The 24,402-nt window shown below is 45.5% G+C and overlaps 1 protein-coding gene across 4 annotated transcripts; it reads left to right on the plus strand.

Annotated features, from left to right (window-relative positions):
* Positions 1 to 586: 586 nt before the first annotated feature.
* Positions 587 to 19,177, plus strand: SNUPN (snurportin 1). 4 transcript variants are annotated; one of them, XM_043922265.1, is made up of 10 exons: positions 587 to 1,046; positions 3,840 to 4,002; positions 5,550 to 5,697; positions 8,423 to 8,581; positions 10,228 to 10,332; positions 10,566 to 10,662; positions 12,684 to 12,781; positions 15,206 to 15,283; positions 16,823 to 16,903; positions 18,588 to 19,177. In XM_043922265.1, the coding sequence occupies exons 2-10, from the start codon at positions 3,845 to 3,847 to the stop codon at positions 18,909 to 18,911; spliced, it is 1,248 nt and encodes a 415-aa protein (XP_043778200.1). In that variant the 5' UTR covers positions 587 to 1,046; positions 3,840 to 3,844; the 3' UTR covers positions 18,912 to 19,177. The 4 variants fall into 4 exon arrangements, with proteins under 4 accessions (XP_043778200.1, XP_043778203.1, XP_043778202.1 ...); XM_043922267.1 differs by lacking the exon at positions 587 to 1,046 and adding an exon at positions 1,129 to 1,148; XM_043922266.1 differs by lacking the exon at positions 587 to 1,046 and adding an exon at positions 2,987 to 2,992.
* The last annotated feature ends 5,225 nt before the right edge of the window (positions 19,178 to 24,402 follow it).

Genomic DNA, 24,402 nt, shown 5'->3' on the forward strand with positions numbered 1-24,402 from the left:
TAAAATATGCAACAAATCCACACCTTGGCATTCCTTGGACTCAAAATGTGCCAACACTGTTTCTGTAGTATAGTAATATTCAACTTCCCTGTAAGACAACCATGCCGCAAACTTAAATATTTGGCTCAAAAGCTGTGTGACTTCCACCAAGTTACTTAACCTCTCTGCGCTTCAGTCTGTACTTCCTTGTATTACTGTAAGATTAAATAAGATAATGCATGTGAAACACGGTATCCGCCTCAACGTAAGTATTCAATAAATGGCTATTCACATTTCTATTTTGCATCTCTGCGGTCCTAGTTTACAAAGGCCGCTGTCTAGTTTGATTAACTTTCTAAACCTCAGCTGCTTCCCCCTACCCTTAGCACCAATTCAATCATTCCTTCACCAGTACCTTGCCGTTTGCCGGAGGCAGAAATCAAACCAGGTCCCTACCATTGCCAAGCTCACAGCCGACTAACGGGCTGTAATCAAGGTTTCCAGTGTTCTAAGGAGGAAATGGGGAGGGGACGACTGTGAGACTTAGGGGTCCGCGGGGCGGGTGGGGAGGAGGCAGTCATTCAGGGCAACTTGCGTTGCCTGTATCGGGCACGGGAGTGGGAGCGGACTGCAGCTGGACCCTTAAGGACTGTGAGGATCTTGGGGAGGCGACAGGACACAGGCGCTGGAGGAACTTGAATGCCCGGCCACGAGATCGGAGTTCCTGTTGTTGGCCAAAGAAACCTGGAGGAGCTTGTGCCAAGGAATGAGGCCTCGGTCCACCCAAGTCACCTTGCAGGAGGGTCACAACACAAAAGCAGAAGGAGGACCCCAAATTCGGGCGAACTGGAAAATACACGGCCGTTGCGGGCGGAAGTAATCGCAAACCTGTGACCGAATCGCGGAGTAACTCCCAGGGTTCTCAACGGCTGGAGGAGCCGGAAACTACCCGCGCGAGGTGGGCGGGCCCGGCGGCGGCCAAGGGGGCGTGGCCGGCTCTCTCACGGCAGCTGATTGGTCGGCCCGGCGGTGGTGGAGGCTGCGCGTGAAATCGTCACCTCGGCCTGGTGAGTCCTGAGTTCGAGCTTGGGCCTCACCGGCTCCGGCATTGTCCCTAGGCTCCCGGCGGTGACTCCCTCGGGCCGGCTCCACGCTCCCGGCCTCCCGAGGCATGATCTGGAGGGGCCGAGCGAGGCCGGGGCCTCTCTTTGGGCGGGCTTCCACTCTCAAGTTCCCGGCTGTCGAGCCAGGACCCCTCGGAGATACTTTTGTGGGGGAGGGACGAGTCATGCACCCGGTCCTTAGGGAAAAACAGTGGGGATGTGGCGGGGAGGACTGTCGAGTGGAGCAGGTAGAGGCCCCCGAACTGAAGCCCAGTGGGAGACGCCGGGGAAGCCCAAATCCTGGGCTGGGGGATTCGACGCGGGGGTCCCCGGAGGGGGAGGGAAAGGAGGAAGGAGCCGTGGCGGGTAACACGCGGAGTCTGGAGCTCGGAGGAGAGGCCTGGGCTGGTCGGAAATTGAGAGTTAGAGGATGAATGCAGGTGTTGAGACCGCCAAGTCAAAACCCTTGAGTTATCTCCATTCGAAGAATAGGTTGAAAGAGCAGGAGCTAGCCAAGGACAGCCACAAAGCGTGGTACAGGGGACCGGGCGGGGGTGGGGGGGAGTAGGGTGCCGAGCCGCCCCAGTATACAAGGCATCAATTTTAAGGATTTTATACTTCTTGGCAGAGCATGAGCCCACACCACGATAAGGCATGATGAGGCCTAATAAATGTATTTTTGGTTTGGTCATTACTTCAGTAAACTGAAGTCATAATATTTAAAAAATTTTATTATGGAAGTGTTCAGACTTACACAAAAGTATGGAAAAATACAGAAAATAGCATACAATTTAGAATCCTAAGTACTTACCACCTAGACTCAACCATGAATGGCCACCCCTAGTTGCATAACATGTATGTGTCAGTATGCCTCAAATCCATACTGATAACTTTTACGTTTTTGGTTTTTTTCCATTCATGTTTAGTGGGTAAAGTTTCCATTTTGCAAGAGTAGAGAGTTCTGGAAATTGCTTGCACAACAGTGAATGTAATTAACACAACTGGATTGTACACTTAATGATGAAGTGGTAAACTTTATGTCATGTGTTTTTAACCACACACACACAAAAGTTCCTTTCAAATTAGAAAAAAAAAAAAAAAAAAAACTAGGGAATTCTCTGGCTGTCCAGTGGTTAGGACTTGGTGCTTTCACGGTGGGGTTCCATCCCTGGTTGAGGAACTAAGATCCCACAAACCCTGCAGCAGACATTAAAAAAAAACAAAAAACAAAACCTAATGCTGTAAATTAAGAAATAAAATCTGAGTTCAAGTGTGCAATGGAAAATAACTCGTTGCCAAGTAGAGGCCCATAGAGTTGTGTTTTTAACTATGGAGGCTCTGAAATGAACCTGTTGGTTTTGATGCTGAGAGTACTGGACCTGGCCTGGGGTGCAGTTAAGCACTAGTGATGCCCTCTGGTTTATATTAGAACTTGAAGGGTTGGGCCAGCCCAGCTGTGTGAGTCAAATTTCTCCCAAATATTCCTGTTTTCTTACAGTCTGAGGCACACTTTTTTTTTTCCTGGCTGTGGCAGCTTGTAGGATCTTAGTTCCCAGACCAGGGACTGAACCCTGGGCAGGGAAAGCACAGAGTCCTAACCTTTGACTACCAGGGAATTCCCTGAGGCACACATTTAATCCTTGGGTTAGCACCTGTGCAGGGCTTCTTGGGTGGCTCAGTAATAAAGAATACACCTGCCAAGCAGGAGACTCGGGTTCCATCCCTGGGTGGGGAAGATCCCCTGGAGCAGGAAGTGGCAACCCACTCCAGTATTCTTGCCTGGGAAATCCCATGGACAGAGGAGCCTGATGGGCTACATACAGTCCATAGGGTTGCAAAGAGTCAGATTTGACTGAGCGACTAAACAGCAACAAGCTTCTGTACTGCCCCATGCTTTCATTCAGGGAAGGGTGAGTGAAGTGTGAAATCTTCTCTTTCCACTCCCATTCTTTAGGGTTGCCCTTGGTAGTCTGTCTCTAGTGTGACATCTACTCTCTGTCTCCTGAACGTGCCACAGTTAGTCCTTTACACTCTTAGGGCAGCTGGTGTTAACTGAACTGGGAGGCCTTCCATATTCTAGTTCTTTTCCAAGTGAGTCCTCCATATGTGGCCTTGAAACCTTGCTTCTGCCTGCCCCAAACAAACACACAAAACAAACTACAGACCAAGAAAGTAACTGCCAGGTTTGGGTTTTTGGCTCCTTGTCTTCCTCCCAAGGCTTCAGAACCAGCACTTTTCCTGGAGCTCGATTTTCTTGATGTGAGTTGGCATTTATTAGAAAACTAAACAGCCCATCAAACTTGCATCTGAAATTACTTTAAAAAAAATTGTCTTAAAAAGACAATTACATTAGTTATTGAAAAGCATTTTTAGAACTATTCAGGGAAAAACTCGATAGTTGATCACATCACTGAATTCCAATGATAGTAAGAAGGAATTAGTGATAAGATCCCTGGTGAATGATGGCAAAGAGCAAAAATTAGATTGAGTCACCAGGTAGATTTGCTTAGTGATTGATGTTGAAGTTTATACACTCAGAACTATCAAAATGATCATTATTAAAATATCTGTGAGGAAAAAAGTTTTTGCTCATATGTAACTCACCCTTTGATTTCCTTTTTTCCCTGATGGAAATAATTGTGATTTTGGATTAAGTGAGGTTTCTTAGGAATGTAGCCATCATGTTACATCATAACTGCCTATACCCAGGAGGTGATACAAAATGAATGAACCATTTTCTTATGTTTTCCTTTGTAGGGAAGATGGAAGAGCTGAGTCAAGCCCTGGCTGGTAGCTTTTCTGTGTCTCAAGATCTGAACAGCACAGCCGCCCCACACCCCCGCCTGTCCCAGTACAAGTCCAAGTACAGTTCCTTGGAGCAGAGTGAGCGGCGGCGCCAGTTACTGGAACTGCAAAAATTGTAAGAGATGTTTTAACTCCTTAGCTTCTCTCTGTAGGCTGGCAGCTGTGAACCACACAGGAGCTCCGGGCTTGTCTCTACAGAACCCCCTTCAAAGTGGACCCTTTGGAGATTGTTCTTGCTCACAAGGTCGGGAGGGATAAATCCTGGCAGAGGTAGACATCCTTGACATCCAGAGCTTGGGAAAAGGTGAGGAAGTAGGGAGAGACTGAAGTTTGAAAGCAAAAGCTCAACTGTCTGGTTAACTTTTTCTTTTCTTTTTTCCTGGCAGCAGTACTGAGCTTTGCAGTTTAAGGACTTATGAAAGTCACGCCCAGACTTCCATTCCCCACATTCCCTGTGTGGCTTCTCCTGCACTCTGACTTCTGGCTTTGGTGTGGGCTTCCTGTCTTCCTTCAGCCCAGATGTTTCTGTGGAGCCCTTGGGAGTTCCAGACAAATAATTCCACAGGGAATCTGAGGAAATGTCTTCCATACACTTCAGTCTCAGTGCCAAGCTGAGCAAACAGGGAAAGAGAGTTTATAGGATAGCGAGTGTTTGAGGCTGGGCTGCTTTGAAGGCGAGGCCTGTCCTTTTATTCTCAGTGCAACACAGGCCTCTTCTGGGTAAGGAATTAAGGATTAGGAGAAACTGTCAACAGCTGCAGTTTCGATGCAGTCTCCATTTTTGCCCACTGCTTCATCGCTAGATGTGTATAGCAGAGATGGTTCCCTGTGGCTTCTGGGTTGCTTGCAGATTACATTCTCAGATCGCTCCTTCCCCATAACCTCCACAGTTAATTAATTGTGATTAATTAGTTTGGAATAGATAATACATTCATATGGTTCAAAATTCACAATACATAAAAGAGTACATGGTGAAAAATCTGTCTTCTAGACATCAAGTTCCTTTCTCTCTCTCACTCTTTTTTTGGTCACGCTGAGCGGCTTGTAGGGTCTTAGTTCCCTGACCAGGGATCGAACCTAGGCCCACAGTGGTGAACATGCCAAGTCCTAACCACTGGACTGCCAGGGAATTCCCCACATCATATGGTATACTTGTTACAGCTGATGAATAAATGTTGATACATTATTATTAGATTTCCTTAGCTCTTCTAAGTGGTCTTTTTTGAAAGTTAGGAGAGATGCATTGCTGTTCCTCAGAAAGCCCCAGAAGCTGTCCCTGTCTCAGACTTCTCACTGCATCCCAGTGTTTCCTCCTTGCAGTCCCTGAGAGCCTTCAGACTGATGTCTGCCAGGCAGAGAAGTGTCAGCTCTCTGCATGGAGATGGGTGTCTAGGGTGGAGTGGGAGGGAGTGGGATCAGCCACTGGCAAAACTTGAAAATTCCTTTAAATATTGTACTTTGCTTGTTCCTAGGAAACTCTGAAGAAAGCCGAGTGTGCTTAAACTGGGTTTCCTATTTAGGATCTGTGAGGAGGTGGTCACTAGTTAAGGCTTACAAAGGAAATTCTATCATCTCTTACTCCCACCACAATTTCCAAATTGCTCCTGAATTTAGAGACTTTGAATTACATCTGTCATATATGACTTTTTTTTTTCCTCCCAGAAAGCGGCTGGATTATGTGAACCATGCCAGAAGACTGGCTGAAGATGACTGGACGGGAATGGAGAGTGAAGAAGAAGAAGAAAAGAAAGATGATGAGGAAATGGAGGTTGACACTGGCAAGAAGTTACCAAAACGCTATGCTAATCAAGTGAGTGGTCCAGAGAAGATTAGGTGTAGCTGGTCCCGCTCCATTTACTGTTCAATCAGAGCTCTTTACTTAACCATGAACAGAGAGGAAGAGACAGGAAGAATAGGAACTGCATTGAAAGTGCTGATGGGCAGAGCATTTCTGAGATGAAGAGATGGCTTACAGCTCTGTGTGCTGCTGGGTGTCGCTGATGGAGTCTGGATAGTGGGTTTCAGAATCATCACCCCATGCTGTTAGCAAAGGCTTCTGACCTGTTGCCAGAAACCCCTGAGCTATTGATATGCTAGTTGATTCCATTCTTCGCTTTCTCTACTAGTCATTATACAGATGTTTTAGATTAGGCCTGCCCACCCCAGCGCTGTGCCCCACCCCACCTCCCAGGTTAGTAATCTTTCTCAAGTGGTGGACTAATATGCCAGTCTTGGATCTTTACATTCAGGTGGTTGGAGGTTGGAAGTATAGCTGCCCTTGAACACTGGGACCTGCCCAGCACCTCCAGGCTAGCCAGCTGAGGTTGAGACCACTGTAACAGACCACTATATGAGACAACAGACCACTATAGCAAACTTCACTTAGTGCCCTGCTAATTCCAGAGAAGAAACCATTGTGGCTTGTGGTGCCATAGGGGAGGCAGGCCTGGAGACTGTCCAGTGCTCTGGGCAGCCCAGCTATTGCAGAGGTAGGGCGTGTATCTGAGTGGGGCCAGGGGTCTACCCTGCTACTGCATACTTCTCTCTGTGACCCAAGTGTCTTGTCACCTCAGCCTCCTCTCCTACTTGTAGAATATGGTTCCTGGGTACACACACTCCCATCCTCTTTCTCTGCCTCAAATATAGCACAGACAACATTTTCTGTGACAAAGTACAGTTGAGTTTTGTTGAGCAAGCCTTTGTGGATGCAGAATCTTAGTTCCCTGACCAGGGATCAAACCTGTGCAGTGGAAGCATGAGTCTTAACCACTGGACCACTGGGCAAGTCCCCAGCAAACATTGTTGAAGGCCCTGTTCTTTGTTAAGCTAGGCTATGCTCAGAAAGTAGACATGGGCTGAAAATAGCCCGTGCACTCCTAGAGTAAGTGTAGAGTATGTTTTTTTCAGTAAGAAAGTGCTATTAACTTCCAGCAGGGAAGGAAGCAGGGTTTTGAAATCAGGAAAAGGTTAATGAAAGAGAAGACAGCTTTGAATCATGGGTAGGACAGGCAGAGGTACAGAGCATTTGAGGGTGTTTCAGGCAGCACAATAAGACTGAACAAGAGGCAGAGGTGGGAGAGGAATATATGATGTGGAGAGGAATATATGATGTGTTCAGGAGGGATGTACAGAGGGTGTGTGCGGATGGAGCAGTGTAGGGTTGGGGGAGGTATAGAGCAGAAATATGTACAGCGATTTAGACTCTGGCCTATACTGTGAGGAAGCACTAAGAATTTTTGAGCCAGGGGCAGAGGTGGGACTTCATGGGGGGACTCCCACATCAGTGTGTAGAAAGGCCTGGAAGAGAGAGACTGTGGTAGGGAGCTAGGTTTGCTAAAAGAGCTGATGGTGAGTTTACTGAGGGCATAAAAGTGTATCTGGCTTTTTTCATTTAGCAAAAGGATTCATGTATGTTGTAGCATGTGTTAGAACTTCATTCCTTTTCAAGTAGTATTCTCTTGTATAGATATACCACATTTGTTTTTCCATCCATCAGTTGGTGGTTTGAATTGTTCCACTTTGGGGCTATTATGAATATTGCTGCTATGTATACTTGTTTACCATGTTTTTGTGAGGACATCCATTTTCACTTCTCTTGGATATATACCTGGGAGTGGAGTCACTAGGCCATGTGATAACTCTGTGTTTAGCCTTTTGAGGAGCTGCCAGACTATTTTCCAAAGTGATTATACCATTTTACATTCCCACCAAGGATGTGTGAGAGCTCCTTTCTCCGCATATTTGCCAGTACCTGTTATGGTCCAGCGTTGAGAGTATAGCCATCCTAGTGGGTGTGAAGTGCTGTTCCACAGTTTTAATTTGCATTTCCCTAGTGACTAATGACGTTGAGCTTCTTTTCATGTGTTTATTAGCCAGTATCTTTGGAGAAATGTCTGTTCAAATTCTTTGCCCATATAAAAGTGGAATTATTTGTCTTCTGTTATTGAGTTGTAAGAGTTCTTTATAAGTTCTCTATGAGATACGTGATTTGCAAATATTTTCCATTATGTGGGTTGTCTTCACTTTCTTCATGATGTTTTTGGCAGCACAGAAGTTGTCCAGCTTGATGTAGTCTGAATTTATCTTTTGTTTCCTCATTTGTGCTTTTGATGTTGTATTACTACTGTTGTTTAAGGGATTGTTGATTATGCCTTGGGTTTAAGATTGATTAACGTAGAGGGAGGTGATGATATTATTAATAGGGCACAGAATGCAGAAGGGGAAGGGTGGGTGTTTCAGGGATGGGAAGTACTTGGGGTACAGAAGGCAGTGAATTCTGTTTTGGATATGCTGAGTTTAAGGTACAGAGAGGACCAGCAGAGAAAGAGATACCAAGTAGACAGCTGGAAAGACGAAATTGGAGCAAAGGAAAGAAGTATGGAGATGAAAAAGAAGAGAATTAGGAGGCATCTTCTTTGGAATGACAAGTAAAGCTACAGAAGTAGCTGAGATCCACCCCTAACGGGGGACAGCATCTAAGAGAAAAGAAAAGGGGGACCTAAAACAGCCCCCTGAAGATTATTTACATGTTTTAGGGGCATGTATGGAGGACTGTTTGGAGGAGAAACAGAAAAGTCGTGTGTCATGGAGCCAAGGGAGCATGTGTCAAGGAGGAGAATATGACTGGCAGCATCACACCAGGAGTGGAGGAAGGAGGGGGAGATGAGGGAATAGACATGCTCGGCTGCAGGGAGGTAAGGCACATCTGGGGGGTAGCAAATCTGGACTGAGGGTGTCAGAGTGGGTGGGAAGGCAGCGGCAGGAAATATGAAGTATTAATAGTTAGAGAAAGTGGAAGAGCTTAATAGAAATGTAGAGTATAAAGGTTTCACTTTTGCCTTGGATTTGAGGATTAGCGGTTGTGTATTTTGTGGCCTACGGGGAAGGAGAGTTGGGAGAGACGGTAGATTCAATGGGAGGGATTACCTGATAGGCCAAAGTCTTGGTATCAGTGGGAGGGACCAGTGATGAAGGGAAGAGCAGATCTTCTCAAATTCCTTTTACCACAGCCTTTTTTTTCTTTTTTAAGGTAGATTTCCTAACATCTTTTAGTGTAGTGTTTGGGTCAGTAGTTTGGGACTTGATCTAGTTTAGAGTATCTCAAGGTAAAGGATTTTATTCATCTGTGAGGTATAACCCCTAGAACATAATGGTGTGATAAAGGTAGGTGGGTGGACAAAGGAAGGAAGGAAAGAGGGTCAAATCCTCCAGTATAGGAAGTGAGGTAGTAAGAATATATAAGGATGCAGATAAGGAAGGTGAGAAGTTCAGGGTGAACAGGAGATGAGTTGATTACTAAGAGCTAGTGAGGTGGAGGTCCCACTGTCACTGTTTTCTGTTCTCATTCTTTTACATGTATTTTCATTATAATATATACATGAAGTGAAAGTGTTAGTCACTCACTCGTGTCAAACTCTTTGCAACCCCATGGACTGTAGCCCGCCAGGCTCCTCTGTCAGTGGAATTCTCCAGGCAAGAATACTGGAGCAGGTTGCCATTTCCTGTTCCAGGGGATCTTTCTGACCCGAGAATTGAACCTGGGTCTCCTGCCTTGCAGCAGATTCTTTACCATCTGAGCCACCAGGGAAGCCATATATATACATATACATATACATATACACATGTATACACATATATATGTATATATACATATATACGTATATATACATATACAGACATATATGTACATATATACATATCCGTATATATACATATATATACACGTATATATGTACATATACATACATGTACATATATACATATGTGTATATATATATAATTCTTTTCTTCTTAATATTTATTTATTTGCTGCATTGAGTTCTTAGTTGTGGCAGGCAGGATCTTTCATTGCAGCTTGTGGGATCTTCCCTAACGAGGGATTGAACCTGGACCTCCTGCATTGGGAAGGAGAAGTCTTAGCCACTGAACCACCAGGGAAGTCCCAGGACATAAATTCTTTGTCACTGTAAACACAGGAGCAGCACAGCCCTGTTGACTGTTTTTTGTTTTTTTTTTTAATTTGTGGAAAATTGCTTTACAGTGTTGTATTGGTTTCTGCCATACAACAACTCGAATCCTCATCATTTATATCTCCCCTCTCTCTTGAGCCTCCCTCCTACCCCCATTCCACGCCTTTAGATCATCACAGAGCAGCAGGTTGGGCTCCCTGTGTTAAATATTAATGGCAACTTCCCACCAGCTATTTGTTTTACACATGATAATGTATATATGTCAGTGCTGTCTCTCAATTCATCCCATCTTCACCTTTCCCTGTTCTGTCCACAAATCCACTCGGATCATCAGCCTTGTTCACTTTTAACACCATTTTTTGTGTTCCCAGTTAATGCTCTCAGAGTGGTTAATTGACGTCCCTTCAGATTTGGGGCAGGAATGGATTGTGGTCGTGTGCCCTGTTGGAAAAAGAGCCCTTATCGTGGCTTCCCAGGTGAGTAGCCACTCCCATGCCCGTGCCAGCATGCCCAGCCTGCAACTTGAGGGGTTCTCTGCACGCTCTGTTTTCCTTATCTGTCAGGCAGCTGTGCCTGCCCAGGGATTGAAACACTGTGCTGCGGGAGGGATTTGGTGAGAGCCATCCTTGGACTAATGGCACCCGTGCAGAATGTGGAAGCAAAAGGAGGAGGAGACCTTGATGCCTGATGTAACTGTCTCTCCCCACAGGGTTCTACCAGTGCCTACACCAAGAGCGGCTACTGTGTCAACAGGTTTTCTTCCCTTCTGCCAGGAGGCAACAGGCGAAACTCAACAACAGCGAAAGGTGCCCACATAACGTTGTCTGTTTATTAAGTTTTATAATCAGTAAGAGACAGTGCTTGGTTACTTGCTTAGTTGTTTTAAAGACCCACTTTGAAAGAACACCTTTGGAACTGCACAAAGATACTGTCCTGCCCACTGGGCTCTCCTTCAAGGTCAGGCCTCCTCAGTTACAGAATAGTTGCCACTTATGAGGCCTGCTGAATTAAACCCCTGAATTAAAGTCAGCGCACCTTTCCCATGGATTTCCGTCACAAGGTTACAGGTGCGGTTTTCTGGGGAGAGGTCCCTCAGAAGACCAAGTGTAACATACAGTAAGCTGTTGCCGGGGGCTTCCTGCCAAATGCCCTTATCTCCTTTATCTTTGTCCTCACCTTAGCTTCTCCCTCCCACCTGGGGCCAGCCGAGGAGACTAAAGGTTAAATAACTTGCCCGCGGTCATTCAGCGAGGAGTTGGCAGAGCTGGGCCTACACAGTTCTCTTGTCTCTAAGCTCCCTTGGTGCTTCCTGCTGTCCTCTGTCCTGAGCCCCGACCCCGCCATTGTTTTTTTTCACTCTGGCCTGAAATGGGCCCTCCCCTGCCCCCTGCCCTGCTATTTTAGTCCTCTGATCCCACCAGACTGTTCATATCCTATCTGTTCGTGAAGCATTTCCTGCTATTCAGTCCCCTTTTCCTGGAACTCTCATTTCTCTTAGTTTGTGCTATACAGTGCAGCTCTTGGTTTTTTCCTCTTCAATCACCTTATCTCAACTGGATTGTAACTTCCCTAAAGGCAGGGATGACTTACAGTCAATACTCCCCACAGAACTCAGTGCCTATGATAGAAACTCAAAAGTAACTGTCAACTAAAATGGAAGATTCAGTTCAGTTCAGTCGCTCAGTCGTGTCCGACTCTTTGCGACCCCATGAACCGCAGCACGCGAGGCCTCCCTTCCATCACCAACTCCTGGAGTCTACTCAAACCCATGTCCATCGAGTCAGTGATTCCATCCAACCATCTCATCCTCTGTTGTCCCTTTCTCCTGCCCTCAATCTTTCCCAGCATCACGGTCTTTTCAAATGAGTCAGCTCTTCACATCAGGTGGCCAAAATATTGGAGTTTCAGCTTCAACATCAGTCCTTCCAATGAACACTCAGGACTGATCTTTAGGTTAGACTGGTTAGATCTCCTTGCAGTCCAAGGGACTCTTAAAAGTCTTCTCCAACACCACAGTTCAAAAGCATCAATTCTTTGGTGCTCAGCTTTCTTTATAGTCCAACTCTCACATCCATACATGACCACTGGAAAAACCATAGCCTTGACTAGACGGACCTTTGTTGGCAAAGTAATGTCTCTGCTTTTTAATATGCTGTCTAGGTTGGTTATAACTTTCCTTCCAAGGAGTAAGCATCTTTTAATTTCATGGCTACAATCACCACCTGCAGCAATCTTGGAGCCCAGAAAAATAAAGTCAGCCACTGTTTACACTGTTTCCCCATCTACTTGCCATGAAGTAATGGGACCGGATGCCATGATCTTAGTTTTCTGAATGTTGAGCTTTAAGCCAACTTTTTCACTCTCCTCTTTCACTTTCATCAAGAGGCTCTTTAGTTCTTCTTCACTTTCTGCCATAAGGGTGGTGTCATCTGCATATCTGAGGCTATTGATATTTCTCCCGGCAATGTTGATTCCAGCTTGTGCTTCCTCCAGCCCAGCGTTTCTCATGATGTACTCTGCATAGAAGTTAAATAAGCAAGGTGACATTACTTGCTTTCAAGCTTGAGCTTCTCTTAAACCTTATCTAAAGGTTCAGAGTTCACATGTGGCACGGCCTTGACCCCTCTTGTACTGTCACACCTCAGGCCACCTTTGGGCTATACCAGACAGCCAGAAAAGGCTGTGAAGAACTTTGTCCCTTAGTGCTGGTGCTTGCTGTGATCACTGAGGGTTGTTGGATGCAGTTCCCAAGCCCTGAAGATGGGGCTCCCTCGATTATGGTGGAGGGAGCCCTGATGGGTACCCTGTACTGACTTTCTGCCCGCAGACTACACCATTCTGGACTGCATTTACAATGAGGTGAACCAGACATACTACGTTCTGGATGTGATGTGCTGGCGGGGACACCCGTTTTATGACTGCCAGGTAAGGACTGATGCTCTCCTCATGTCTTCTCCTGCTTTCTCCTCCCTTCCCAGGAAAGTGGCTCAGCATGTGGGTTTAGTCCGTGACCAGCTTCTTGATGTTTACAGGATGTGGTATATCAAGAACATCATCTAATGTTCCTTGCATCTTTGAGTGTGTTTAAATTAGCTTCATTTCTAAAAAGAGGTAGGAGGAACTAAGGGAAGCATCACCATTCTCGAGGGGAGGAAAGAGAGGCAGAGTGGAGGGATAGGCTGGGACTTCGTGAAAGCTGTAGCCCTCCCCTCTCTCCAGAGTGGGAGGCTTGCTGGCAGGGAAGACTGTGGGTGGAGGGGATGCTGCCTAGTGCAGGCGGCACCAGGAAGAGAAGGTGGAATGTTAAGCACCATCAGATAGACTTCTGCCACCTCCACTCCTTACCAGCCACATCCTGACCCTGAATGTCAGAGCCTCCTTAGTATGACTATAAGGGCATGAACCCCTGAGGGGCTAGCTCTGGAAGCAGGTTTTCCAAGTGAGGAAATACACCCCCCCCAATATTCTCCCCTCAAGTTTCACCTTCCCACAACATTTTTCTCAGATTGGTGATACTTACAAGTGACAAGCAGTCATCAAGAGAGAGGCCAGGTCACCCCGCAGGGTCCATCTCTACTCCCGTGCTCCCCCAACCTTGTCCTGGTTTTATTTGTTGTTGTTTAGTCACCAGGTCATGTCCAGCTCTTTGCAACCCCATGGACTGTAGCCCACCAGGCTGCTTTGGAATTTTCCAAGCAAGCACACTGGAGTGGGTTGCCATTTCCTACTCCAGGGTACCTTCCCAACTCAGGGATCGTACCCACATCTCCTGCATTGGCAGGTGGTTTCTTCACCACTGAGCTACCTGGCAAGCTCTGTCCAGTTTTATAGTAGTGGGTTTTTAATGCTCCCTCTCAATTGTTAATAGTTTATCATTGTAGTTAACAATGTGTGGCCTTAGAAGGTTGTTCAAAATGCAAATTCTTCAACCTGTTGAATCAGAAACTATGGGGATGGGGCTTATGTTTTAACAAGCCTCCAAGTGATCCTCACAGAGGCCCAAGCATTCGAATCACAGGTTATCACCATAGGCTGCTTCTTTCCATAGCCATTACCCCAGCCTAGGTTTCCAAATCATGCCAGATGGTGGTAGTTCAGAATTTTAACATGCATCTAATTCAAAAAATAATAGCCAAGACCTGTATCGCTAAGCACTTTGTGAGCATGATCTCACTGAATCCCTTACAACGACTCTAAAAGATAAGTATGTACTATTGTTTTTACTCCTGACTGTTTAGATATGAAAACTGAGAGCTGCAGATGTTAACTACCTTGCCCAAACACAGAGCCAAGCCCCAAACTCAGAATTCACAAATTCAGTCCAGAACCTATTTTTCTTTAATTCTGTTGAAGGGTATTTCGTAACATACATTCACAATCTACAAATTTGGTAACTAAAGCCACCTATATTTTGATAATATGAAGAAAAAAGACTGTGGGGTTTTTTTTGTTTGTTTTTTTGGGGGGGTTTGAAAATTTGAAAAGAAAAAGAAAAACCCCTAAATATCAACAGAAGGATATGTATCAGAAGTAGTAGTTTATGAGAAGTTACAACTACAAAGTAGTTCCTAACTCTCAGGTAAAGTAAGACAAAAGTTAATACAATGTGCTTTGGAGTTGTAGAGTCCTGGTCCTGTGGTAATGTTGTGTGCGCCTGGGTGAGTGATGTAATCTCTCTCAGCCTGAGTCATCACCTGTAAGATGGAGATAGTAATAATGCAGTTTGGAGAGGATGGTTGATGATTAATACGATTATGTGCATAAGGTCCTTAGCATAGAGCCTGAAACATAGTAGGCTTCAGTGATAAATGTTGGCATTACTACTATTAACAATCCTATTGGATTTAAGGAAAATATATCCAAAGATTTTATGATATCTTCCTGACCTTATAGCAGTGTTTTAACAGAATTGAGGGTAATGAGAGGAGGGCTTATGTTTTCATCAATCAGGTGACTATTTTTTTCACAGTTTTATTGAAGTGTAACTGACATACAGCACTGTGTAAGTTTAAGGTGTACAGCACAATGATTTGATTTACATACATGGTACAGTAAGTTAACACCCATCATCTCATATAGATACCAAAAAAAAGAAAGAAATAGTTTTTCCTTGCCTTGAGAACTGTTAGGATCAACAACTTGCAACAGCTATCATATATACCAGACGGCAAAGTTAACCATAGTCATCGTGTTGTACTTTCAATGTCTAGTACTTATTTATCTTACAACTGGACATTTGTGCCTTTTGACCATCAAGCAGTTTTTAGAATGGAGTGTTTTTGTTCATAAAACAATATTTTGTTCATGAAACAGTGAGCCTTATTTCATCTTTCCCTGTCTCTTTGGCAGACTGATTTCCGATTCTACTGGATGCATTCAAAGTTACCAGAGGAAGAAGGACTGGGAGAGAAAACCAAGCTCAATCCAGTAAGGCCTGGTGTTAGGACTGCAGAGTTCTTTCTGGGGATCAGTTTGGATTGCTCTGTTGTCTGAATTCAATCATTATGGATAAAATTATCTTTATTTTTTCTTTTTGAGGCAGCATGGCATAGTGGGAAAAGTATGCACTCAATAGTCATCCAGATTCCAGTTTTGGCTTTTAACAATTACTTGGTTAAGTTAATATCTTCACTTGGCTTTAATTTCTTTATCTGTTTAATAGGGTTAATAACACCTACCTTACAGAGCTGTTCTGTGAACCAAATGATATAAATGTGCATGTCTTTCTAGCATAATACTTAGGGTGAGCACTCAATGAATAGTGGTTGATAGAAAATGCTAATAACTTCTTTTATTAATAATGCTATATAGAATGCTAGTATGGTGGTTCTCAAACTGTAGCTTGCATCCATAGCCACTGGAGGCTTGTTGAAATTCAAGCTCCTGGGCTTTACCCCCAGAGTTTCTGATTCAGTAGGTCTGAGGTAAAGCCTGAGAGTTTGCATTTCTAACAAGTTCCCCAGTGAAATTGGTACTGCTGGCCCATGAACCACACTTTGAGAACCCCTGCTTTTGTATCTGAGCTAAGAGTGACCTCATCTAGTGAGTTCCCTCTCTTTATAGATGAGGATGCAGGTGCAGAGAGAGGGCGCTGCCTTCCCCAAGGTCCCACAGTCCAGGATGATAGCCCAAGTGTCTTTGCTATTTGCTCAGTGATTAAACACAGGATGGCTATTTTCATTGCATTTTATTTGTTAAGCTCTGTAGACTGGCATTTGCTTGGGTTGCTTACAGCATTTTTAAAGGCAACTAGATAACCAATTACAGGACAGTAAATGGAGCTAGTACTTCTAGTGACGTTATCAATAAGGTCCAAGAAGAACATGGGTGCTGCTTCCTCTGAGATGCTGTTCTGTATGCTCTACCTGTACTGTCTCACTGTGTCTGCATGATAAGCTTATGCAGTGGATGCTTTTATTATCCCTTTTTATAGACAGGAAAATGGAGGCATATGGAGATTAAATGATTGACAGAGGTGCCCTTCAGACCCGAGCAATCTGACTGAGAGCTTGTCATAATCCTCATCACTTTGTTATGTTGCTTTAGTATAAAAATTTTTGCTGTTGTGGCATTTCACCAGCCCTTTGTTTGGGGCAGCTGTCATAGGGTTGGGAGAATAACAGAGTCCCCACGCCTAGTACAGGGTGGTGGTTCACAGTCTTGATCATATGTTAAAATCAACAGGAGAACTTAAAACACAAAAATGCTTGGGTCCCACCCCAGAGCAGTTCAGTCAGAATTTCAGGGTGAGGCCTGGGCATCAGTAATTTTTAAGAGTTTCCCAGATGGTTCTCCTGTAAAAAACAAGGTTGAGAATTCTATGCCTAGTAATTAGAGGACAGGTAGAGGGGGGCGGTTAGGGTGAGACTAAAAATTTTCTTCTTTGATTCATTATTAGCTCTTCAACTGCTGGAACCAGTATTGTTTGTAACCTATACTCATTATTTGTTCTAATTCATGTTTCAGTTTAAATTTGTGGGACTGAAGAACTTCCCTTGTACCCCTGAGAGCCTGTGTAAAGTGCTGTCTATGGACTTCCCTTTTGAGGTAACAAAACCATTGTCTTTATTGCTCTGACGTGATGGTGGGACACAGGGAAACTTGGCTACCTGGAGTCTTAAGAGTGCCTCTGACTTTGCTGTGTCAGAGCATCAGAAAAAGGGCTGAAAGCTGGCTCGTGGGAAAGGATGTGCTCATGACCCTTCAGAGTCAGATAAGTCAGAAGGCCAGAGCTGGAAGGGCCCTGAAAGGAAAGCTCATCTCACTCCCTCATTTTACAGATGGAGAAACTGAGGCCCACAGAGAGGTGAGGGTTCCATTCCTGGGTCCTTGTGTCCTCTGCTACAAGCGTGAGAATCAGCCCCATGTTTGACTGCCACGGCTGATTATGCTGTAAAGGCGCTTCTGTGGCCAACAGACTGCAGGGCTTTGAACTCCTAACCCTTCCTTCCTCCCACCAGCAGATGGTCCCCAGGGACGGCAGTGCATGCTGAGCAGTGGCAGGGCAGCAGGGTGACTAACTTGTCCCCGGTTGCCCAGGACTTCCCGGGTTCTAGTGCTCAACGCAAAGTCTCAGGTCCCCAGGGTCTGCTTAGCCCGGGGCAGCCTTTTGTCCTCCTCAGAATGTGCCAGTACCCTCTCCATAGACTTCCTTTGCCCATCGTACCCTTTAAAATTCTGCCTCGTCACCCACAAGTATTTGCTTGAACTGAATATAATTTTGCTAAAAGGACCATAGCTTCCCGAATAAGGAAATAGCGAAGGCTGAGCTGCCTTCATTTCTGGGAGTCAATTAAGAAGGTGGTAAGAACACCATCTTTATTTATAACCCTTATGCCCCAGTGACAATAAATGCTTTTTAGAGATGAGTCACTGAATCACAGAAAAGAAAATATGGGACTGTGGGAGGTCTTCCCGTTGAGAAAAACTGAGTTTCCCAGAACGTAGCTCTCAAACAATTTAGGGGGAGGTTCAGGCAGCCAGAAATGCTGGCTGCTTGGCCGGCTGCTTCCCTTGCACTCAGCAGTCAGGCATCTTGGAGGGGCTTGTCCAGTTTCCCCGCTTTGTTCCCTGTGTGGAGCACATCCCCCACTACTGGGACCTCCAGGTGGTAGGAAGTACATGGAATCAGAGGAGAGAAGACCTGGGCTCAGGGTGGATTGCTACTTCATCCTCAGTGTGTTTGGGGGAGGCCCCAGAACTCCCGGAGCCGGAGCAGCCCCAGCTCTCAGACACTTTCATGGTGGGTTAGAGAGTGAAATGGGGCTTTCCTGGTGGCTCAGATGGTAAAGAATCTCCCTGCAGTGCAGGAGACAGATTCCATCCCTGGGTCTGGAAGATCCCTTGGAGAAGGGAATGGCTACCCACTCCAGTATTCTTGCCTGGAACATTCCATGGACAGAGGAGCCTGGTGGGCTATAGTCCATAGGGTCACAAAGAGTCGGACACAACTGAGTGACTAACACATACTTGAAGAGGGTGAAATAGTGGGTAGGAAAGCACCCTGTAAATGGGAAAGTACTTTGTATGTATGTTTTTATATATTAAAATTTCATTTTCTAGGCCATTTCTTCATTTAGAGAAATGCATGTGTGAGAAATGAGGACTGTCTTTCATCTGGCAGTGACCCAGGAAAAAAGAATTGGACCATAGGAATTGTCACACTGTACATAGCTCTCCTGGAGACGTGGGCCCCAGAATCCCTTCTCATCCCAAGTTTCCTCTCTCGTAGGTGGATGGGCTTCTCTTCTACCACAAGCAGGCCCACTACAGCCCCGGAAGCACTCCTCTGGTGGGCTGGCTGCGCCCCTACATGGTGTCAGATGTTCTTGGCGTAGCTGTGCCAACCGGCCCACTGACCACCAAGCCAGAATACGCTGGCTACCAGCTCCAGCAGATTATTGAGCACAAGAAGAGCCAGAAGGAGGGCATAATGGGGAAGCTCACACCCAGGGCCTCTGAGAATGGATGCTATGAGTTGGAGCACCTGTCTACCCCCAAGCTGAAGAGCCCTCCCCAGAGCCCCAACCACCCGGAGAGCCTCATGGAGAACTAGGCAGGGCAGCCTCCTCTGGGAGGCACAGGATGGTGGCTGGTCTCAGAGGAGGGCTGGGGAGGTGGCCGGTGACAAGAACAAAGTGCCTTCATTTTAAGGCAGACCTTCCAAAGCCATTCCAGCTGGAAAGAGCTTGTCTCCTATCTGAAATGCTGGCTTTAACAGTAGGGGAAGGTTCCCACATTGGGTGGTCTTCGGATTTGAGCAGCAACTCCTGTGAAAATGTATCACAGATCCACAGTGTAAATATATGTCATTCTTAAGAAGTTATTTGTGGTTCTTAAACTTTAGACTGTCAGGAATCTCCCCCACCTCCACTCCTTCAGGCTACCTAAACCATGACTGTTCAAGTGTTGGCCTATTTCACTCTGTTTAGCACTTAAGCATTCTGCTGAGTTTCTGGTTGCTGCTGTTGGTAACGTCATTTTCTAAAAGGTCTTACCAGGAACTGCAGTTCTTGGTATTTGAATATGTTCCCTCTTCTGAGAAGACAAGTGTGATTTTCTCTGGTTTCGACACAGCCAGAGATAAAATGCAAATAGAGTTCATTCACTGCTTCCACCAACATTTGAACATCTTCCAGAAAATAAGCCTTGTGTTAGGTCCAGGGGTGTAGAGTGGGTTATGGTGTGGAACAGGATTTCATCCCTGCCCTTGAGCTCAGGATCCAGTGAGGAAATAAACCCACCAGCATCTAGATAGTGGGATGGTGGCTTTAGTGCAGAAAGGGGGCAGGGGAGATTGGGAGGAGCAGAGGGAGGTTTCAGAGCTGGGCTGAGACTCAGAGGAGGGACAGAAATGTGCTCTGTGGACAAGGAAGGGGGAGTTTCTCACAGAAGCAGGAGTTTATGCAGTTGCACCCCTCAAGAGCTGAGCAGGACTTGCTCTGGGGCCTGAAGTTGGTTCAGCATGGCTCAAGGTTAAAGGGGGGCTGGGAGGCTGTGGTAAAGGAGGCTGGAAAGAGATGGGCCTGACCGTAAGTGGCCTGTGTGTTTAAGGTGTGTTATACAGAGGTTTGGGGTTTTATATCATGGATGAAAGGGAACTGATGAAGCGCTTTGAGCAGGCAGGATCCACTTAGATTTGTGGACGGGAGCTCTGTGGCAGCTGTGGGGGTGGAAGGCGGCTTCTAACACCAACCAGTTAGATTCTGCTCTTTGTTCAGGAAATGTGTCCCATTTCCCATGGCCTCAATCTGCTCCCCATACTGCTTTCCACTTTTCTAGGACTTCTCTTAGTAGAAAAAAGGTCTTCACTATTCCACTCCAGTGTACTAGTATCCTGTGGAGAAAATTTCAGAAGGATCCAGGTCAGATCTTGTCTGACATGCAGTTGTTTCTTTGTGTTGGTCAGTTCTGGGAACGGATCCGGGCAGAAGCTGTGGTTAAGCAGAGCCTAATTACACAAATTCAGCACCCCACTGGAACTAGCCTCAGTGTTGGGCTCTTAGAGGGCTGCTCAGGCTGACACTGTAAAATTGGAGAAGGAAGAAACCCCCTTCCGTACCCAGTAATGACCCAGCTGGCCACAGATTTAAGCATGCCTACATCAGTAAGCTGTTTCCTGAATTTAGGTCAATTCGTAATAGGAACATCGTGTTCCTCTTGCCAAAAAGCATGTCGTAGGCTGCTTAGAGGTTTAGTCTCTGTTTAATGATCTTCTGAATGCTCTAGTTTGTGCTCTCAGCAGCCAACTGTATCCTTTCAGGAGCTGTGCATGCTAGTATCAGTAGAGACTTGACCAGACTGCCCAAAAATAATCTGGTCTGGAAGGACTATTTCCCTCAAAGAGTGCTCTCTGGGGACAGATGCATGAATCAAAGAACAAATCAGCCAAACTTATCACCAGGTACAACTTGATACTGTTGAATGGTACCTTGAAGGATGTTTCTCAGGGGTGTGCCCTCATGTTTTTAAATGAGCCAGTATGATTTATCAATCACTGAATAGACTGTGTCTCCTGGTCATATTTTTCTGAATTAGGAGTTCACCTCCTGCCACCCATTTCAAAGACGGTTGTGTTGTCGGTTTCTGTGATTGGATATTAGTTATTTTAACATCTAACTCCAAACTTAGATTGTGGAGGAAATGGAGAAGAGAGAGGTGGGACTTAAAGACATGGTGACTCGCTAGCTGTGAAATGAAAATGGACAGGAGGGGGAAACGGCAACCCGCTCCAGTGGACAGAGGAGCCTGGTGGGCTACAGTCCATGGGGTCGCAAAAGAGTCAGACATGACGAAGCGACTGAACAACAACAAAATGTGAATGAGTGTGAAAAATGTGAAGTATTGATTTGGGTGGTTTCCAGTTTTGGCAAATAGCAACAAATACCAAATCTGTGAAAAAGGAGGGCCGAGTAATTGTCTTGCCATAAATTATGCATAAAGACATTAAGAAAAAAAAAAAAAGAAATGGACAGGAATCATCAGAATGATTCTTAAGTTCCTAACTTGGGTGCCTATATGCTATTAACAAGGATAAGCATCTCAGGAAGAACATGATTGGGAGGGACTCCGGGGCGGAAAGATAATGAGCTCAGTTTGGGGCAAGCCGATTTTGAAATGGCTGGGAGATGGACTCGGCAGTAGTTAGGCCTTAATTCAAGTCTCCATCATTTCTCTCCTGCAGCGCTGCCAGCGTCTCTCACCTGGTTTCCCCTGCCACCAGTCTTCCCCGCCACCTCCCCCTCAGCTCTAATCTGTCTCTGTTGCAACAACTGGCAGAGTGACCCTTTGTAAAAATGCAAATCTGATCATGTTACTTCAAGGACTTCCCATGGCCTACAAGGCACGCGTAAAGCTCCTTGACCTGCTGTGCGAGTTTCTTCATGACCTGGCCTTCGTGTATCTGTCTCGTCTCATGTAATACCTTGCCGCTTTTACTGCCTCCTTTCTAGCCATGCTGCTTAATGGTTTAGTACAAACACGTGTTTCATATTTCTCCCCTCCCCACCTCCCCCAACCAGCCCTCCTCTCTCTGATTTCATCCACTTGGTGAATATACCTACCCATCTGTGTATTTTGGGCTGCTCCAGGTCTTAGTTGCAGCACATGGGATCTTTTTAGTTGTGGCATACAAACTTAGTTGCAGCATGTGGGGTCTAGTTCCCTGGCCAGGGATCAAACCCAGGCCTGTTGTGTTGGGAACATGAAGTCTTAGCCACTGGACCACCAGGGAAGTCCCTACCATCCACATGTTGAATAAACAGATACCTGTTTGGGACATTATCTCTGCAGGTGGAATTAGCCATTCTCATCTTTGTGCCATCCCCATTCCACTACCTATCTATTTCCCAAAGTTAGGATAGTCTCCAAGACTGTCCTTTGATTTGATAATTCACCAGAAGGACTCAATACGCTCACTGAAAGCTGTTTTATTCCCCGTTAAAGTTTATCACAGTGAAATGAAACAGATATTAAGTCAACCAAGGGAAGAAATGAATGGAGTGGAAACTTCCAAACATGGATCTTGCCCACTGGTCTTCTCCCAGTAGCATCATGGACAGCTTTAAATTTCCTAGTAATTGTGTGACAAAACTCATGGAATATTGCCAACCAGAGAATCTCACCTGTACCTTGGCGTCTAAAGTTTGTTGTTGAACTTGGTCATATAGACCTGGTTGGCCGACCTCATTCTCCAGCTGTTCTGAGGTCTGGCTGATTACGTGTCACATTGCTGGATTATCTGTTGAGGCAAAAGATACCCGTGCAAACAAAGACATTATTGTTAGTCAAGACATTCCAAGGGCTTAGAGGTTGCTTCCCAGGAGCCAAGGGCAAAGGCCAGCCTCTCTTTGGGCAAGGTTGAATTATTTATGACAGACTTCCGCTATTAGATGGTAAGCACTTTGAGGTCAGGGACTTGGTTTTATTCATGTTTTGATTCCCGGTGCCTGGCACTTTGACTGGTACTTGCACCAATAAATGTTTGCTGAGTGAATGAAATGATGAGCTGGAATGAGAATGCAGTCTGGAGGGGGACCCCCTCCCCTCTCTCCTGCCCAGGGGAGTGACCCTGGAGAGAAGACTGAGAGGAGGTGTGTAGGCTGCTAACAGGTGGTTGGATATGCTGCAGACGTCTAAGAATAAGAACTATATTTAATTTGTGAATGTGATTAAAAGGAGAGCCATAAAAGGGGACATCCTGGGCAGTCCAGTGTTTAAGCCCTTTTACTGCAGAGGGTGCAAGTTCCTTGATCCCTGGTGGGGGAAACTAAGATCCTGCACTTGCCACCTGGTGTGGCCAAAAAAAAGGACAGCCACGAAAGCTTTACACTACATACCTTGGAGGAGGGAAAGAAATGACCTTCCCAGCTATAGACTTCCTTTCTAACAGAGAAATCAATAAAAAGCTCAGCTGGTAAAGAATCCATCTGCAATACAGGAGATCCCAATTCAATTCCTGGGTCAGGAAGATCCACTGGAGAAGGGAGAGGCTACCCACTCCAGTATTCTTGGGCATCCCTTGTGCTTCAGCTGGTAAAGAATCCACCTGCAATGTGGGAGACCTGGATTCGACCTTTGGGTTGGGAAGATCCCCTGGAGGAGGGAACGGCTACCGACTCCATTTTTAGGTTCCATGGGCTGTATAGTCCGTGGGGTTGCAAAGAGTCAGACACCACTGAGTGACTTTCACTTACATAGTATATATTTAATTTATTTCAGGCTGCACTGAATCTTCATTGTTGCACTTGGGCTTTCTCTAGTTGTGGTGATCGGGGGTTACTCTTCATTGTGATCACAGGCTTCTCCCTGTGGTGGCTTCTCTTGTTGCAAAGCCTGGGCTCAGTAGTTGTAGCTCCCAGGCTCTCGGGCACAGGTCAGTATTTGTGGCGCACAGGCTTAGTTGCTCCATGGCATGTGGGATCTTCCTGGACCAGGGATCAAATGTCCCCTCCATTGGCAGGTGGATTCTTAACTACTGGATCACCAGGGAAGCCCAAATGTGTCTTTTTGAATTATGATTTTCTCTGGGTATATGCCCAGTAGTGGTATTGCTGGGTCACATGATAGTAGTTCTATTTTTAGTTTTTGAAGGAACCTCCAAAGTGGCTGTCCCAGTTTATATTCCCACCAATGGTATAGGAGGGTTCCCTTTTCTGCACACTTTTCCCAGCATTTATTGTTTGTAGATTTTTTGATGATAGCCATTCTAATGGGTTTGAGATGACACCTTATGTACTTTTTAGCCATCTGTATGTCTTCTTTGGAGAAACGTCTATGTAGATCTTCCATTCATTTTTAAAAATTGGGTTGTTCATTTTTTTGATATTGAGCTGCAAGAGCTGTTTGTATAATTTAGAGATTAATCCCTTGTCAGTTGCTTCATTTGCAAATATTTTCTCCTATTCTGAGGGTTGTCTCTGTGTTGTTGATGGTTTCCTTTGCTGTGTAAAAGTTTTAAAATTTAATTAGGTCCCATTTGCTTATTTTTATTTTTATTACTCAAGGAGGTGGATCAAAAAAGAAAGTGTTCTGCCTATGTTTTCCTC

The sequence above is a fragment of the Cervus elaphus genome, chromosome 13 (assembly GCF_910594005.1).
Source record: "Cervus elaphus chromosome 13, mCerEla1.1, whole genome shotgun sequence".
NCBI classification, from domain to species: Eukaryota; Metazoa; Chordata; class Mammalia; order Artiodactyla; family Cervidae; genus Cervus; species Cervus elaphus.

Excerpts from the sequence above, each read along its gene's own strand:
- SNUPN (XM_043922265.1), top strand. The coding sequence starts at position 3,845 with ATGGAAGAGCTGAGTCAAGCCCTGGCTGGTAGCTTTTCTGTGTCTCAA. Across the intron at positions 4,003-5,549 it reads TTACTGGAACTGCAAAAATT|AAAGCGGCTGGATTATGTGA; the intron begins GTAAGAGATGTT and ends TTTTCCTCCCAG. Across the intron at positions 8,582-10,227 it reads ACATGCTCGGCTGCAGGGAG|TTAATGCTCTCAGAGTGGTT; the intron begins GTAAGGCACATC and ends TTGTGTTCCCAG.